The following is a 17,933-nucleotide window of genomic DNA, read 5'->3' as shown; positions in this document are numbered from 1 at the left end:
CTTGACACGTTGCTCTAAATTTTGATATGCACTTAACTTTGAGACTAGTCTTTCTTTTCTATAATTCATGTTACAAGATTTTCTTTTAGTGTAATGTACAATAACTTGATGTTCACCTTTTATCAATTGATGATCCCGCATAACTTACCTTTTGATTTTACTGTTTAATTTCTTTTTCGAAGAAACTATTTTTTAGGATTAATTTTAAATACTTGAGCATTCTATAAACAGCTTGGAGGAGAGTTTCATCTTTTTATCATCATCAATAATACTTATATCATCAACTTACACAGTGATTTGTCTCTATTTCTTTAATGAAGTGTTCTATAAAGGAGTTAGTTTCCATAGCTTTATTTATAACCCATTCCACATATGAAATTTGTGAATATTTTCGTGGAGGTTAATTCAACAAGATTAGTGCCTAGGTTTATGTACTTAATTTTTTTAAAAAAGTTGCAGAATCTTAGTGTTTGCATCCAGATTATTTTGACTTAGATTATGGTTGCAATCTGTATTGGTAAGCTAATGCATCTTCAAATGATATCCATTGGCTCCAAAAATTCGATAAGTGCCCCGGACTATCGTTGAGAGCTTAACGTGGAGCATGCTAAGTACCAGATCAAATTTTTAGAAGGAAGATGAGATATTAGATAATACACTGCCCAGAGTTCTCGCCCTCATTTTGTAAGGACTTTTTGATCTATGGTTCGAGGTGTCCCATAGGCGCAATCCCTTATGATTAATTACCCATTCCGTTAACATGAGATCACTTTCGATTAAGGCTAGTCATCAGGCGCTAAGTTTTTAGACTTAGTATATAGTAACAATAAATTGAGAAATTGAAATTATAAAACTTATCATATTCGTCGTGAGCTTAAAACAAATGTTGGGGGAAATGACGATAAATCCGATCAAGATCCTGTGGTTCTGTCATCTCGGGTTGTTATGGTTCCGGGTCTACTTAGTTAGTAGAGGTAGTAGACGCAACCTGACCGAAGGATTCTTGTCAGCGACTATGAGTTGCTTCGTCCAAGGGGACTCTGTATACCTGGGGTGAATGTTTGTCTAAGGGGGAAATCTAAGTTGACCTTAGCTTATAGGGGGTTTTCTGCCCTATCAAATATACCCTATGATTTAATACTCAAAAGGGCAGACTGTCATTCAGGAACATACACGCTACAACCATGACCGTAATATAATGGGGTCATTTGACGACAAACCATGTGAACAGAGGACTCGAACTACGTCCTTACTAGCATGAGATTTTTATTAGTTTGAATTTAATAATATATTTGATATGATATTGGCTATTTGTGAGCTCCAGTTAGCATTATATTTGTCCGCCTCGACAAACGACTGCAGAGGATGAAAAATTTTTGCTTTAAGCATCAGGTGGTAAATTTTTATTTGATTATTCTAGAATTCTCTGATTTGAAGCTGTCTTTTATAAATAGACCTCTTCAGTTGAGATTCACTATTAACAAGACTATCATCTGGGATTGATGTCCTTGTCGATTCTGTCCCACTTATATATATATATATACACGTTGGTCGAAGCAATTTAAAATTTAAACTTATTCAAATAGAATTTAAAATATAATTTTGAAAATCAACCCTTGAATTGAGATTCATTTTTAACACGACCATCAAAAGAGATTGATCTACTCAAACCTTGTTGACTCTGTCCCATTTACGGAGAATCGGGTTCATAGTTATTTGAACGTATTTAAATAACTTCAAAACTTAATTTTGGAAGTAGAGCCCTCCGGTTAAAATCTTCAATCGACTTGGCCATCATGGGGGAATTGACCCTTTTGAACCTTGTCGACTCTGAGTCGAAGCACCTGCGATAGCTTAAGCTTGTGATTGAGCATCTAATACGTTGGTCGAAGCATCTGCGATAGCTTAAGTTTGTTAGCTTGAATTAACTTTTTGGGGGACTCTATTATTATTTTCACGAACGTGTTATCATTAAGATTTGTGCAATTATTTTCATTTAAGTTTTTAGTTTCTCCTTTTGTTCTCTTGTATATTTTGGGTTGCGGATTCGGTAGCATAGAAAATATTTCAGATTTTGATTGTATATTTGGAATTATGTATATCTCTCATACTTTGCTGCCATTTGAGTGTCCAGGTGGACCTCCCACCCCCACAGGTTTCATTCGAGCTCGTTGACGAGTCGTCGAGCCCCCCTGAGCTGTGCTGGTTCCATTTATATTTAATATTGTCGTTTAAAATGATTTATACAATAATTTCTTGTTTTTAATATGTGGCTTAGGAGTTTTCATTCCAATTGCATTTTGCTCCAATTTAGTTGCTCTTTAATGACTCGTATTAACACACAAATATGGTAGCACTTTGATAGCTCCCGACGTCGTCCTCCATTGGGGGGCTGCATTGGCAGTCCGAGTCTATCCAACACGTCATAAAAGCCGTGTATGGGTGGCTCGCACGGCGACCATAAAGTAGTGTATCCCGCCACACAAAGAAATATGCTTACAGGTCTTAAAAAATGTAATAGGATTCCCCCTCCGCGCTAAGAAAAGCATGTAGGGATGTCACCCGTGCAATCTCACGCTTACAATATATTTCTCCGCCGCATCAAGAAAGACACTTACGAGTACTTAGGGCGTGTTTGACACAACTTATTTGGGCGTTCGATGTTTTGAAAATGTCGAACTGCCGTTTGGTTATCGCGTTGGAATGGCTGCCCAAAAATGCGCAACAAATTTTATGAAGGAATTACAATCGCTGGACCGACCTTGCGGTCCGCGTTCTGTCGCAGCTTATTACTGACGGGCCTCTCGATCCTGTTTTCGTTCTCGCCTTGTTGCCCTAGCTCTGCAATCGAATTCCCATACACACGCCTCTCTCGTCCACCCTTATTCTCTCCCTTCTTTGTCTGTGGTCAGCCCGTCTTGGAATTTCTCTTTGAGAAAGTCTGCACACAATCACTTTGCTTTTTAGGTAGTAAACGGATTAGGCAATCCCTCTTACGGCTTATAGTTTCGCATGGGTCTTCTTCCATCTAAGGAATTGACGGTATCCTTCTATGTTTGTTTTCTTTGTTTTTTTTTTCCCTTTACTCGCGAAATTTGTTTCGGTGATTCTTCATTTTGGTTCCTGGAGAAAAGTTCTGAAGTTTGTTGGTTCAGATTGATGATTTTCTTTCAAACATTAGATGGCATGCATGAGCACATGGTGGAAAAGCTCATTCCTTTTGTATAACCTGTTTCTACTGGATTTTTGTGAACACTAGAGTATGTGCAACTGAAATCTCGGTGTAGTCTTGCTCACCGTGCTTAGAAATGGTAAAATATCAGAGGTAATTAGCATTACAGATTTTTTTAGTATTCAAAACCCTTTGTGATTTGCTTTGAGCAATTATGTAAGTAAAGCTTGAAAGAGTAGTTTTTAGTGATTATGGTCAATAAGATGTTGGCATAATCTTCATTGCCTCTATGAGAAAGTTATCAGAATTTATGCCTTTGAAATGATGATATTTTGGAGATGTTAAGGTGAAATCATTACATATGTTAAGGTGAAATCATTGAATTAAATTAAAGAAGAGAGTATCTATTCTATCAGCTTCTTTCATGTGATATCTTTCTTTGCATATTTACTGCAGCAGTTTGTATGGCTTGAAAGGTTAAAAGGATTAACTGAAGCATGGGATTGACATTGGTGTTATGTGAAAATCCTTGGGTTGTTCCTTCGGTGAATTATCTTATCGCATGCCTATTACAACTGTTGTTGTGTCTTCATTTACATGTCCTTTAGTCCTTTATTGGATTTGGGACTAATTAGCTTAAATGTATTCCTTGATAAAGTTATTTTTCTGGATACAAATTATTGATTCTAGGTTCCTAGATGGAGATTTGGAACCAATTTTATCATTGTAGGAAATTAATAGGCTTGGCTTAATGCTATTCTTTCTGTTGGGTCTCAAGCTATTACAGTCCGAAATCCCAACCGGAAAACATTGCGCGGGGTTTGACGGTATCTCAACAGAAGAACGCCCTTGTGGTTCGACGGTTTCCCAACCGAACAATGTTGCTCGGGGTTCGATGGTGTCATAACCGGGTAATGCTGCCCTTGATATGCTTCTTTTGCATTTTAAAATGAATACTATCATCCTTTTATTAATTGTAATTTCAATATGTTTTTTCTTTTTATTAGATATCTTGATACATTTAAGTGAGGTGTATTATAATTTTGTACTGTTATGGAGTGATTTTTTTTTGTTCACAACTGTCAAACGTGTAGTCGTTACAGTTCTGGTGCAAACAACAACACTGCGCAGTGCCAGAATGATTATTTATCCAAAAAAAACTACAAATTAGCTATTTTCCAAACATAAAAAAAAAACCTAAACATCTTATCCAAATAAGTGACAAAATAATCATTTATCCAGAAACATCTGTAAATCAGCTGTTTTCCAAACGCACAAACCAAATGCCAACCAACTTATCAGAATAAGCTGGTGATCAGCATCTTATCTGAATAAACTTCTTATCTGGATAAGCTGGATAAGTTGTAGCTGCCCCAAATAGACCTTTAATTTTGAGTTGTCTATCGCGTCTCAAGAGTTGCGTGCGAGCTTCACCCAACCACGTTAAGAAAAACGTATATAGGGCTCCTTTCAATGCGTCAATCGGGCCAAAATAAACATTTTGGGAGCTTTTTGATTCACCCACAATGTCGCAAGTGCCGCCTACGAGTTTCGTCCCACCAGGCTAAGAAAACGTGTATAGGATGCTACTCGATGCGCCAAACGCGCCGCGATAGACATCTCAAGAGTTGCAAGTTTATACCTTTTGTGCGGTGAGACGAAGATTTTGGCAGACCTGCACAAATTTTGTACACAAATATTTTCTTCCCAACTCGCCTGTATCTCTTTCTATCTTCATTTTCCCCATTTCTTCTTCGCTTGTACTTTACTTCAAATAGAATAGTCTTTTGGAGCCTGATTAAACTTAATCCAATTCAAACAGCAAACATGTGGATGAAATATTCACACAAGCTGAGATTATATTAGTCCCCTCTGCCAAGTACCAAAACAACGAATGCATCCTGCAAAATTTCACCTATTTTCTCTGTTTACCTTAATGTTGCTGCTGAGGTTGGGGAAAGGCTATGGGTTTGGAATGGCGTCAGCACAGGGAGGGAATTCGGTTTGGAGCGGCTGGGAGGAAAGAGCAAAGAGAGGCATTGTTGGGGAGAGAAAGGAGACGAGGCCTGAAGACTTGCTGTGAGAGGGGTAGTTTGGGTATCGGTTCACAACAGGGAGCCAGGCCTTGTGAGTTGGAGCGAGAGCATGTTGGATTGCCTGGGGTCCCAAGCGGAGCAGGTGGGATGCATGAGAGATCAAATTGCCGAGTGGTAATTGTCCTTGATCCTTCTGCACGCACCTTCATAGACCTGGATCTGGATCAAGACATTAGGCCACCTGTCTTGGTAGATCTCCTTCTCCGCAGTGGTGGTATGCAGGTTTCTTTATTTTTTATTGTTATTTTTTTGTGACAATGTGGAAGTTCTCAAGCTGTCAGAGAAGCCGGTCAACATGGGGTACAACGAGGGTAAAAGCATTTTTTTTGCTGATTTCGTCACTGGGTCCCGCATTCTACGTGGCCTCTCTGGAGTAGCCTCCGAACACAGTTCTATGTTCGGAGTACTGAGGCAATATTTTCTCACATCGAGGGGGCTGATTCACGACTGCTTGCTTCGTCGGAGAAGCAACGACAGTGACATGGGACCGATTGGAGCGAAGGAACATGGGATTGCCAATGAATTGTCTGGGTTGAGCAGCTTCGACGACGAAAGGGACGGAGGGACGGGGAGAGGAGCTTCCGGTTTTGAGCTTCTAGCGACAGAGGGAGAAGCGGGTTGCTACTGCGTGAACAGGGAGGCAGACACAGGTCGGAGCGGAAGCGCGAGAGAGGGAGAGAGGGATGCTGTTGCTGCTCACGCTGGAGAGAGTGGAGCTGCCCGTGAGCAAACGACATAAGGCTGGCCGGAGGTGGCTTTACCGGTGACAAGGAGAAGTCCGACGAGGAGTTGGGCTGTGCATGAAAAACCAGGGAGTGGAGTTGCGTGTGGAGGGGGAAGGAAAGTTAGGGCCTGTGGTTTCTTCGTTTGGCTGAGAGATCGAGAGGGAGAATTTTGTGGGTGAGGTTGGTTGGAGGTGGCTTCACTGGTGGCCTTGTAAAATGATCACAATATGACTCAATGCACAAAAATGCCTCGCACATGCTTAAAAACCCTAATAAAATGATCACAATATGACTCAATGCACAAAAATCTAGGTAAAGCCTTATATAGTATTTTTGGCCAAAACTCGTATATTATATTCATAATATCTGCCATGAAACCTTAAATAAATGTAGTGGTATAAGAAAGCCTTAAAGTATATTATATTTGGCTTTAATATATGTAAACCTTTCAGAAAATTAAAAACAACAATAGTATCTTTCTGTTTGTATATCTAAAATTGCTATAAGATTCATCCTGATATTTCACCAAACATGATATTTCACCAAATATTAATTATTTTTCTGTAAGCTTATGTTTTATATTTGGCCATATTAACTCTATTATAGTGGAAGCGACCCTCCAAAAAAATTGAGTTATTCAACTAATTTTGTTTACACACCTAACTTTTGAACTAATCTTGTTTAAACAAGATTAGTTCAACTAATCTCGTTCAACTAATATAGTGAAATTTTAATTTTTAATTTAAAAATCTTGATTTACGTGCTGCCTATTCGTGCACGAAGACCCATCAGTATGGGTATCCTTTCTAGGCAAATTGGATGTTCCAGACTCGATGACAGTCAGTTTTGTGATCGGAGGTCGTTTGAGCAACTTTTTGTAAATATTGAGATGAATTGGGTCCAAATTGCATGCCACTCCGGAAACTTGTCGATTGCGTCTTCTTTCGATGATGAGGACTTCTCCATAGGTGATTATGATATTTTGAATGCAACGGTAGAGTCCATTTTTACAAACTTTCATTGTTTGAGGAGAATTTTAAGCATGTGCGAGGCATTCCAATTGTTGACGCAGTGTCGCATTCTTCGTTTGCTGCTCTCACCATATTCGATCGACTCATTTTGTGGAGTATATATGAGGGTGAACAATATCATTGGACTATTTTTTTTTCAATTGCAAAAATTTCAGCCATATGATATTTTCATTAACATATTTTCAATAGTATCTAAAGGAGTTGAGCTGTCTTTAAGCATAGACAACAAGTTTAAAAACCCTAATAAAATGGTCACAATATGACTCAATGCACAAAAATCTATGTAAAGCCTTATATAGTATTTTTGGCGAAAAATCGTATATTTTATTCATAATATCTGCCATGAAACCTTAAATAAAAGTAGTGGTTCCTTAAAGTACATTATATTTGGCTTTAATATATGTAAACCTTTCAAAAAGTTAAAAGCAACGATAGGATCTTTCTATTTGTATATCTAAAATTGCTATAAGATTCATCCTGATATTTCACCAAATATTAATTATTTTTCTGTAAGCTTATGTTTTATATCTGGCCATATTAACTGTATTATAGTGGAAGCGACCCCTCCAAAACAATGGAGTTGTTCAACTAATTTTGTTTACACACCTAACTTTTGAACTAATATTGTTTAAACAAGATTTGTTAAACTAATCTCGTTCAACTAATATAATGAAAGTTCAAATTTTTTTATTTAAATATCTCGATTTACGTGCTGATTATTCGTGCATGAAGACCCATCAGTATGGGTGTCCTTTCTAGCCAAATTGAACGTTCCAAACTCAATGACAGTCTGTTTCGTGATCGGAGGTCGGTTGAGCAACTTTTTGTGAATATTGAGATGAATTGGGTCCAAATTGCATGTCGCTCCGGAAATTTGTCAATTGCGTCTTCTTTCGATGATGAAGACTTCTCCTTAAGTAATTCTAATATTTTGAATGCAACGGTAGAGTCCATTTTTACAAACTTTCATTATTTGAGGAGAATTTTATGCATGTGTGAGGCATTCCAATTGTTGACGCGGTGTCACATTCTTCGTTTGCTCCTCTCACCATATTCGATCGACTCATTTTGTGGAGTATATATGTGGATGAACAATATCATTGAACTATTGTTTTTTCAATTGCCAAAATTTCAGCCATATGATATTTTCATTAGCATATTTTCAGTAGTATCTAAATGAGTTAAGCTGTCTTTAAGCATAGTCAACAGGTTTAAAAACCCTAATAAAATGATCACAATATGACTCAATGCACAAAAATCTAGGTAAAGCCTTATATAGTATTTTGGCGAAAAATAGTTTATTTTATTCATAATATCTGCCATGACACCTTAAATAAAAGTAGTGGTATAAGAAAGCCTTATAGTACATTATACGTGGCTTTAATATATGTAAACCTTTCAGAAATTTAAAAACAACGATAGGATCTTTCTGTTTGTATATCTAAAATTGCTATAAGATTCATCCTGATATTTCACCAAATAGTAATTATTTTTCTGTAAGCTTATGCTTTATATCTGGCCATATTAACTTTATTATAGTGGAAGCGGCCCTCCAAAACAATGGAGTTGTTCAACTAATTTTGTTTAAACACCTAACTTTTTTAAACCGATTTTCCTCTAACCCATTGCTAATTTTACTAATGTTGTATGTCATATAGAATTCTTTTTCAAACATTATTCCTTTGTATTTCTTGCTCTAAAGCTCTACCGTGCCTGCGGACACTGTGATGTAGTTTTATTTCAAGCTATTGTTGAAGATTGTAATTTCTTCCCGCCTCAGTTATTTCATTGTTTAACGCATCATTCCTTTGAAATTTTTTGTCAGTACAATCCATGAATTGTTTAATAAGACAAATAATATTATTTGAAGCAGCTAGTGGAGCTCTTAAAATCATGCGACTACAGAACTTTGGCAATTGGTGATGGTGGAAATGATGTAAGGATGATACAACAAGCCGACATTGGTGTAGGCATTAGTGGCAGGGAAGGATTGCAAGCTGCAAGGGCCGCTGATTATAGTATTGGGAGTAAGTATAACCTTCGCCATCCATCTTTAAATTTTATCTTTTTTTTTTTTTTTCTATATTTTAATTCAACCATCATAGGCAATCTTTATTTTGAATGATATTTTTTTCCATAAATAGGGATTTGTGCTTTCCCTATTAAGTTCTTTTCTAATCATTTCCTTTATTTAACTTGTCAGTTCAACAAGTAGGATTCATTCGTTAGTATAAAATTCGGATAATAGCTATTTATGAATCAAATCAATGGCATTGGTGAGCATCCTTAGATGCAGACATTCTCTCAGTCATCCCGTTGTTTAATTTGATATCGAAATCCTTTAAAAAGTAGATTCTTAAACTACTAATATTGTTAGCTGTCCTGCTCTTATTTGACCTATTTTCACTAATTTTGTTTTCAACTTGCTTTCCTCTGCACTTTTGCTGTCATCTACTCCAAGAAATTTTAAATGATTTTCTAATATCTAGTCCATGAAATTTGTACCAATGCTTTCTTGCATCTATTTTAAATTCTCCCCTTATGATTGTGTAATAAATAAATTCCTTCATAATTGTCTGAAAATAAACGTAGTAAAGTATATATTCAAGGCAACAAAAATCTTTTACTGCACCTAGAGTCAATTTTTTGCAGAGACGCTAATCTTGATGCGAATAGTTAATTATTGCAGTTTTTAGTGGACAGTAAAGTGAACCAGCATGTTTGAATAATATATTTTATTTTATATGCTCTATTATTTTGCTAGAATTTAACTTTTTTGCTCTTTCAGATTTCATAAGTCTAATCATTTATTTATACATGATTGGCCAGAATTCAGGTTTCTTAAAAGGCTGATACTTGTTCATGGGCGATATTCCTACAATCGTACTGCTTTTTTGTCACAATATTCTTTTTACAAATCCTTGCTACTATGTTTTATACAAATACTGTGAGTTCCTCTCTCTCATAACCACCTCGTCTTGCTATTTCTTTCACTTTAATGTTGTAGTACTTTACATTTCTATTCCTTCTGTATAGCCTCTTCTTACCTCTGTACTAAAGTTGGAGTCTCTTTAGCTTTTCGTTGTTTTCAGGCGTTTCTGGGAGTAGTTTATTCAACTCGGTCAGCTTAATGGCTTATAATGTATTCTACACAAGCATACCAGTTTTAACATGTTTTCTTGACAAGGATCTGAGTGAGAAAACAGTGATGCAAAATCCACAAATTTTGGCATATTGCCAAGCTGGAAGGTCAGTTATCTTTTCCATTTTTTTTTTCAGGATGAAATTCACATTCCTATTAGAAAATTTATTCATTTTTATGATAGGACTGTTCAATGTGTTTAATCCAAGTGAAAACTGTTATTAATTCTCTATACCTCTTCAAACTAGGATTTTGAACCCAACCACATTTGCTGGATGGTTTGGCCGCTCTGCCTATCATGTGAGTTGAAGTTTATTTATTACATGTTTTGTCCTAAATAAAATTCTGGTAAATTTTCTTATGGATTAAATTTACAGCTCATGTTATCATAATAAGAGAACACAAGTTGAAATAGAGAAGTGTCAAAATAGTCTCATGACACTTTGTAGGGGACCATTATAATCACCGAGTTTATACAAATGTCAATTTAGTTCCCAAACATTTTAATATGGGTTGAAATAGTCCTCACAGTCTCCAGTGAAGACTATTTTGGCTCCATTAGAACAGTTCGAGGACTAATTTAGCACTTTTATGAACTCTTGGACTAAAATTGCCCAATGTAAATAGTCAAGGGACTATTTTGACACGGTTCTTCAAGTTGAAAGCCTAAATTATATAACTTGAATTCATATTTACAACAAAGTATCCATAGTTGGTTTTATCAAGAATAAGCCCTATTTATTTATTATTATTATTTTTTTTGAAACTAATAAGCTCTATTTATACACAAAACATAATGTTCTTCGAAGTTTTGGATTAGGCTGGAGAGGCGGGTCATGTGCAATGTGAAAGTCTTTTTTATGAATTAATATTTTTGTCATGACCCGGCCCGGGGCTTGGAATTAACCAAGATGAGAATGGACGGTTGGACTAGGAAAACCAAATTTCTGCTATTTTAGTTTTATCACTAACTGTTAAATATTAAAAAATTCATGAAAGATTTAATCAACAATTAGAAATTTGTACATTTCCGATTGCTATTTTCGCCTCCTGTATACATTATCTTCTCTTCTATTCATCTTAATTAAAAACTTGAACCAAAAAATGTTAAATAAATATAATGAGTTATTTAAAGATAACTCAAATGTGATAAATTTTGGATAAATGGTAGAAGATTTGAAACTATGATACCTCCTTGAACCTATTCATCTTAATTATTTAAAGATAAATTTTGGAATGACTTAGAAGACTTAATACAAATGATACCTCTTGAAGAAAGAATTTTTATTGGAGGAGATTTAAATGGACATGTCGGTAGAGTGGTAGAAGATTTCAGAAATATTCATAGTGGCTATGGTTTTGGAGTAACTAATGAAGAAGGTAGAGCTATTTTAGATTTTGCTTTAGCATATGATTTATTTATTATTAATATTTTATTCAAGAAAAAAGATGAACATCTTATTACTTATAAGAGTGGATCTAATAAAACACAAATTGATTATTTTCTTATGAGAAGAAGAGATCGTCGTGTAAAGATTGTAAGGTCATTCCAAGTGAAAATTTAAATACCCAACATCGTTTATTAGTTTCAGATTTTAAGATTAAGAGTTGTAAAATAAAAAATACTAGGACTCATCATTGCAGAATTAGATGGAGAAACTTAAAAGACACAAATAAAATTATTTTTATGAGTAAAATTCAAGATTTTAACATTTGGGGTATTTATGAAGAAGCAAATGTGATGTGAGATAAAGTAACAAACACTATTAAATAAATAGCAAAAGATGTTTTTGGAGAATCAAAAGAAAAAAAATATTTACAAATAAAAATAGTTGGTGGTGGAATAATAATGTGCAATAAAAGAGAAAATATAAGAAGTTATGTTATAAAAATTGGTTTAAATGTAAAAGCTTAGAGAACTGGAAAAAAAATCAAGCGGCCCGCAGGGAGTCGAAGAGAACAAACTACGATGCCAAAAATTATGTTTTTTATTATCTTTATATTATATTAGATACTAAGAAGAGAGAAAAATATATGTATAAACTAGCCAAACAAAAAAAAAAAGAAAAGGGAAGATTTAACTCAAGTAAAGTACATTAAAGATGAAAATAAAAAAAAAATATTTTTCTTAGAAAAAAATATTCAACATAGGTGAGTGAGTCATTTTGATAAATTTTTTTAATAAAGTCTCTGAAAATATGATCGACCTTAGTAATCTAAATATCATTAATAATAATAAAAACTTCATTTTTACTGTCGCATTAGTACAAAAGATGTTAATGAGGCTTTAAAGAAAACTAAAGGTAGAAAGTCTGTAAGATCTGATGATACCTCAATTAAATTGTGGAAATATATAAGAGATTTAAGAATTTTTTGGCTTCCTAAGATCTTCAATATTATTTTAAAAAGTAAAAAGATGTCCGAGGAGTGTAGGAGGAGTATTTTGACTCCTTTTTAAGAATAAAGGAGATGCACGAGACTGTGCAAATTAAAGAAAAATTAAGTTGATGTGTCACACTTTGAAATTTTGGGAGAGTGTAATCGAACATAGGTTAAGACGCATTACAAAAATTTCTCACAATTAATTTGGATTTATGCTGGGCAGATCTACTATGGAAACTCTGCATTTATTGAGAAGTTTGATGGAGAAGTTTAGAGATAATAAAGAAGCATTGCATATGATTTTTACTAATTTAGAAAAAAGCTTATGATAAGGTTGCATGAGATGTTCTTTGGAGAGTTCTTGAGAGGAAATGTGTTGATATGACTTATATTCAAGCCATTAAAGATATGGACATCTACAAGAGGATGTACCTTGGTGTATGCTTTTTGCTGATGATATCCTTATCGTGGATAAAACGAGAGAAAAAGCCCAGAAAAAACTTGAATTATAGAGGTCTACATTGGAGTCTAAAGACCTTCGTTTAAGTAGAACTAAAACTGAATACATATTCCATGTAATTTTAGTAGTAATAGCTCTAGTGACAGAAGTGTGACTTTGGGTGATCAAATTATTAAAAGGTGTGAACGATTTAGATATCTTGGGTCCGTTGTCCAAAGCGATGGTGATATAGATGAGGATGTTAATAGTAGAATTCAAGTTGGTTGGTTGAAGTGGAGGAATGTTTCGGGCCTTTTGTGTGATAGAAAAGTACCGCTAAGACTGAAAGGAAAATTTTATAAGACGGTGGTGAGACCTGCAATGTTATATGGTGTTGAATGTTGGCCTTTGAAAGGGAAGCATAATAATAAGTTAAGTGTTGTCGAGATGAGAATGATTAGGTGGATGAGTGGCTTTACACTTAGAGACAAAATGCGAAATGAATATATTCGTGGTAGGGTTGGTGTTGCTCCTGTGACAAACAAAATTAGAGAAAGTCGTCTTAGATGGTTTGGTCATATTAAACGTCTACCATTAGATGATCCGATTAGGAGAGTAGATGTTTTAAATTCGACTTGTGTTAAGAAAGACAGAGGTAGACCTAAGAAGACTTGGGCTTATTGTATTAAAAATGATCTTAATTTACTAGAACTAAATGAAAATATGACACTAAATAGGACGTAATGGAGAAAAAGGATTCATGCAGCCGACCCCACGTAGTGGGATTAAGGCTTTGTTGTTGTTGCTGTTGTTGTGTATTTAAAAATAACTCAAGAGTAATCACACTTCTAAGATACCGTAATCCAACCGAAAGAATTCAATATGCATTCTTATCTTTCATATCTCTATGAGAAATCTTGTAATATATTAATTTTTTGCATCTCTATAAAAAATCTTTGAATATACTATTGCACATATAAATGATCTTTTTTAAATGGAATATCTAAACTTTTATTTGCATTCAATTTTATTGCAATCTTAACTTTATTTTTACTTTTACTTAATACTATTAACATTCACATCTTTCTTAGGAGCACCGTCAAAACATAACCTAACACACCTCTTACCAATATTATCCTGCGACACAACAGTTAGCGATCTAAACATCATAATTGTCTGAGGTGGAAAGACACTTTCCTTTCAATGACCGATATTCTCCAGGCGGCACAATGGTTAGCGATCTAAATATTATAATTACCTAGGGTGGTAGCTAGGTCTACTCACTCTTGGTCGATCTTCTCCCGCCGACACAGTGGTTAGTGATCTAACAACATAATTTTCTGGGGTGGTAGAAAAACATATACGCATGCGGGTACACTGACGTCCTTTGCCTGTATCATTATAAGGTGAATTATTCTGAACATTCACATACAAGTATTCATGTATATTATATTTTCATTTCATCATTCAAAGCATACATTACTTTTATATGACTCTTGTATTTATTTACTAAAAATCATGCAACTCTACTAAAATTCGATGTCATGATAATCTAAACGATGCACATTTACTCTAGTTCTAAAGGTCAAATAAATGTCAAATAATACTATTACATATAAATCTAGTCATAACACATACATCTTTATTAGAATATAAACATTATGTAGTAATTTAATATTTTCATAGACTATCCCTTTATGTAATTATTAAGATAAAATTTAACATGCATATATCATGACTAACCATATGAAAAATTCTATATGATTTAATTTCATTATGTAACTTTTTAACATGCATATTTTTTTATCTGACAATATGAATTTCATCATTCAAAGCATACATTACTTTTATATGACTCTTGTATTTATTTACTAAAAATCATGCAACTCTACTAAAATTCGATGTCATGATAATCTAAACGATGCACATTTACTCTAGTTCTAAAGGTCAAATAAATGTCAAATAATACTATTACATATAAATCTAGTCATAACACATACATCTTTATTAGAATATAAACATTATGTAGTAATTTAATATTTTCATAGACTATCCCTTTATGTAATTATTAAGATAAAATTTAACATGCATATATCATGACTAACCATATGAAAAATTCTATATGATTTAATTTCATTATGTAACTTTTTAACATGCATATTTTTTTATCTGACAATATGAAGAATCTACTATAATCTAAATATTATTAGAATAGATCATAGATCATAGATGAAGTCAAATATCTTTTATCGTTCACAATTTTGAATGGCCTTCATCCACACTTCTTAATTCAATAAATTTTAATAACTTTAATTTAACCAATTATATCATAAATTCTAATAATAATATAAGCCTTAATATTTACCTTAAAACCTTTCAGATCGATCTCTTTTCTTACTCGTATGCAAACTCTTTTTTGTTAACCTCCTGTCATCAAGTAACCTAAGTTTATATTAACATATTAAAATTATATCGATTCAATGTATATAAAATTCTAATAAACAAATCTAACACAATATTTTACCTTAACTTCTTTTCTCTAACACTTATTCTCTGTTTGATTGGTTCATAAGAGTTGCTTTTGTTGGATTCTTTACATTTATTACAGTTGTACAAACTTCAATCATAGCGGATGTTAATTTTGTTACAGGCATCCTTTGATGATAAAATTAAACGGCAAAGAACCTTATTTGTAGTGAAAAATAAATAGAAGAACAAATAAAAACGTTAACGAAAAATAGTTCTTCCCTTGGACATTGAGATCACAAGAAGCCCCAAAGTGGAGTATCTGTCATGAGACTTGTTACTGAAGTTTTGTATTTCCATATAGCAGCTATAGTTGGATGTCATTCATCATTTCTAATATTCAAGTATCATTGTGGCTCTGTTTTCTGCTGTTGAATTCCTTTTCTCTGATGGTTTTAACTAATGAAAACCAAACTAAAGGACTAATAGCCAAAATGTTCTTCCCTATGTTCTCCTTTAATCAGATGAGTTTCTCGTGGCGCTAACAAATTTATCCTGACAGGCACTCGTAGTTTTCCTAGTAACTATGCATGCCTATGCCGGCGAAAAAAGCGAGATAGAAGAGGTCTCGATGGTCGCTCTTTCTGGATGTATATGGCTACAGGCTTTAGTTGTCACACTGGAAATGAAGTAAGCTTTCATATTAGAATTCATTCCTTATTATACCTCATTTTAGCATAAACAAGCTGTTCCTAAATCAAACAAATTTTCATGAATGCAGTTCTTTCACCATATTGCAACATATTGCCATATGGGGAAATTTTCTAGCCTTCTATGTTATCAACAGCATAGTGAGCACAATACCAAGACTTGGGATGTACACCATCATGTTTCGTCTTTTCCGGCAGTCATCTTATTGGGTTACAATGATTGTAAGCTTAAAATCATATTTATTCCATGAGAAAAGTTTTGAAATAGTCCCGTAGTTTTTGCAGGGGCTATTTTAACCCGAGTCTATAAAAAAATCAATTTAGGGGCGGTTTAGGATCACTTTTATTTTTTATCTTCTTTTTTTAAAATATTTTGATTTGAAAACATGTTATAAAGATATGGTTGTTCTTAAGAACATTCAGAGCACCTCAAATTTATTTTGAGTGTTTTAAAAAAATATTAATTTCTTTTTAAAAATAATAAAGAATAAAATATAGAAGACATTAATAAAAAATCTTTCTAAAATTAAAAGAAAAATAATAAACAACCCCAGAAAAAATAAAATTGATCCGAAACAAGCTATCTCATTTAAGTAGTCAGCTAAACTCCTTACTCTACTTGGATATTATTTTCTTTTCAAGAGGCTCATCTGATTTGTTTCCTATTATTTCAGCTGATTTTAGCGATAGGAATGGGACCTGTGCTGGCAATCAAATATTTCCGTTACACATACAAACCAAATATCATAAATATTCTGCAACATCAGGAGAGATCTGGTGGGCCCGTGTATGCTATGGGCATAGGAAACCTAGAGTCACAGCTGAGGCCTATGGATTCAGATTTGTCTTCTCTTTCTGTCACTCAATCGAAGAGCAGAAATACTGTTCATGAGCCACTGCTCTCGGATTCTCCAACGGCTACCAGACGTTCAGTGGGGCCATCGACATTTGAATTTTTTCCTTCAGCGCAGTCGAGGTTATCTTCTACTTCTACTTATAATAGAAACTTCAAGAATAACTGACTTCAACGTGATATTTGAAGGTAACCCTTACGGAGTCATTATTGATTTTTCATGGTGATACAATGTTTAAAATGAAATTTTCGTGCTTTATATAGGGATGTGGATTATATAGATTGTAACAAATGAGAAATGTACAATAATATTGATTGTATATTTGGGCTAATAAATTTGTTGGAATAATGTAAACCGTGATATTTTCAGTTTTATGCTGCAGGGTAGAGCTTTTGTCAGTCTCTCTATTATATATAATGCAAAGTTCTGATGGTATTTTATGATGCGAATAAAAATTTGTTGTGTTTTGCTGTATGTAAATATGAAAAATTTAAGTTTAGAGTTGCAAATACATGAAAATTGTGTAATGTATATATAAATGAGGCTGGATGGCTCATTACTTACCACGGTTACAATGATTTCATTTTTTGGTTTTTCAAGTCGAACATAAAATTATTTCAGAATTTATTAAAAAGCAAGTGACATGCTAATTGCAGTTTGAAAGCATTTGTGTACATGATCTTTAATGAATATTCATTCATGCAACAATCATGCCAACATAATGTATAATGGAAAAAATCTTATCCTCGATGTAGAACTCTAAACAAAATTACTTCAGCAGCCAATTAAAACCAAAAAGGATCATAAATTAATCACAAAATGTCAGGCGACTTTTAAGAATTTTCATTCAAGTTTTTATTGTGTTTTAATTTGCAACAAATCAGTAACTTCTTTATTTCTATACTTAAAATTTTAT

At 33.9% G+C, this 17,933-nt stretch overlaps 1 protein-coding gene across 5 annotated transcripts in view; it reads left to right on the top strand.

Annotated features, from left to right (window-relative positions):
* LOC110034084 (phospholipid-transporting ATPase 2) overlaps window positions 1-17,371 on the top strand; it is a 91,461-nt gene extending 74,090 nt beyond the window's left edge. For 4 of the 5 annotated variants that reach the window (XM_020738341.1, XM_020738342.1, XM_020738340.1 and 1 more), the window contains 7 exons: window positions 8,898-9,051; window positions 9,854-9,971; window positions 10,100-10,273; window positions 10,415-10,466; window positions 16,016-16,143; window positions 16,235-16,385; window positions 16,838-17,371. In XM_020738341.1, the coding sequence (XP_020594000.1) occupies window positions 8,898-9,051; window positions 9,854-9,971; window positions 10,100-10,273; window positions 10,415-10,466; window positions 16,016-16,143; window positions 16,235-16,385; window positions 16,838-17,185 (1,125 nt within the window). In that variant the 3' untranslated portion in view covers window positions 17,186-17,371. Of the gene's footprint in view, window positions 1-8,897; window positions 9,052-9,853; window positions 9,972-10,099; window positions 10,274-10,414; window positions 10,467-16,015; window positions 16,144-16,234; window positions 16,386-16,837 lie in introns of those variants that run through there. The other variant, XM_020738344.1, reaches the window with a different exon arrangement.
* Window positions 17,372-17,933: the final 562 nt, after the last annotated feature.

Source organism: Phalaenopsis equestris, unplaced genomic scaffold (genome assembly GCF_001263595.1).
Source record: "Phalaenopsis equestris unplaced genomic scaffold, ASM126359v1 Scaffold001343, whole genome shotgun sequence".
NCBI lineage: Eukaryota > Viridiplantae > Streptophyta > Magnoliopsida > Asparagales > Orchidaceae > Phalaenopsis > Phalaenopsis equestris.
Note: the sequence above shows the minus strand (reverse complement) of the source record. Positions and strands in the feature narration are given on the sequence as shown.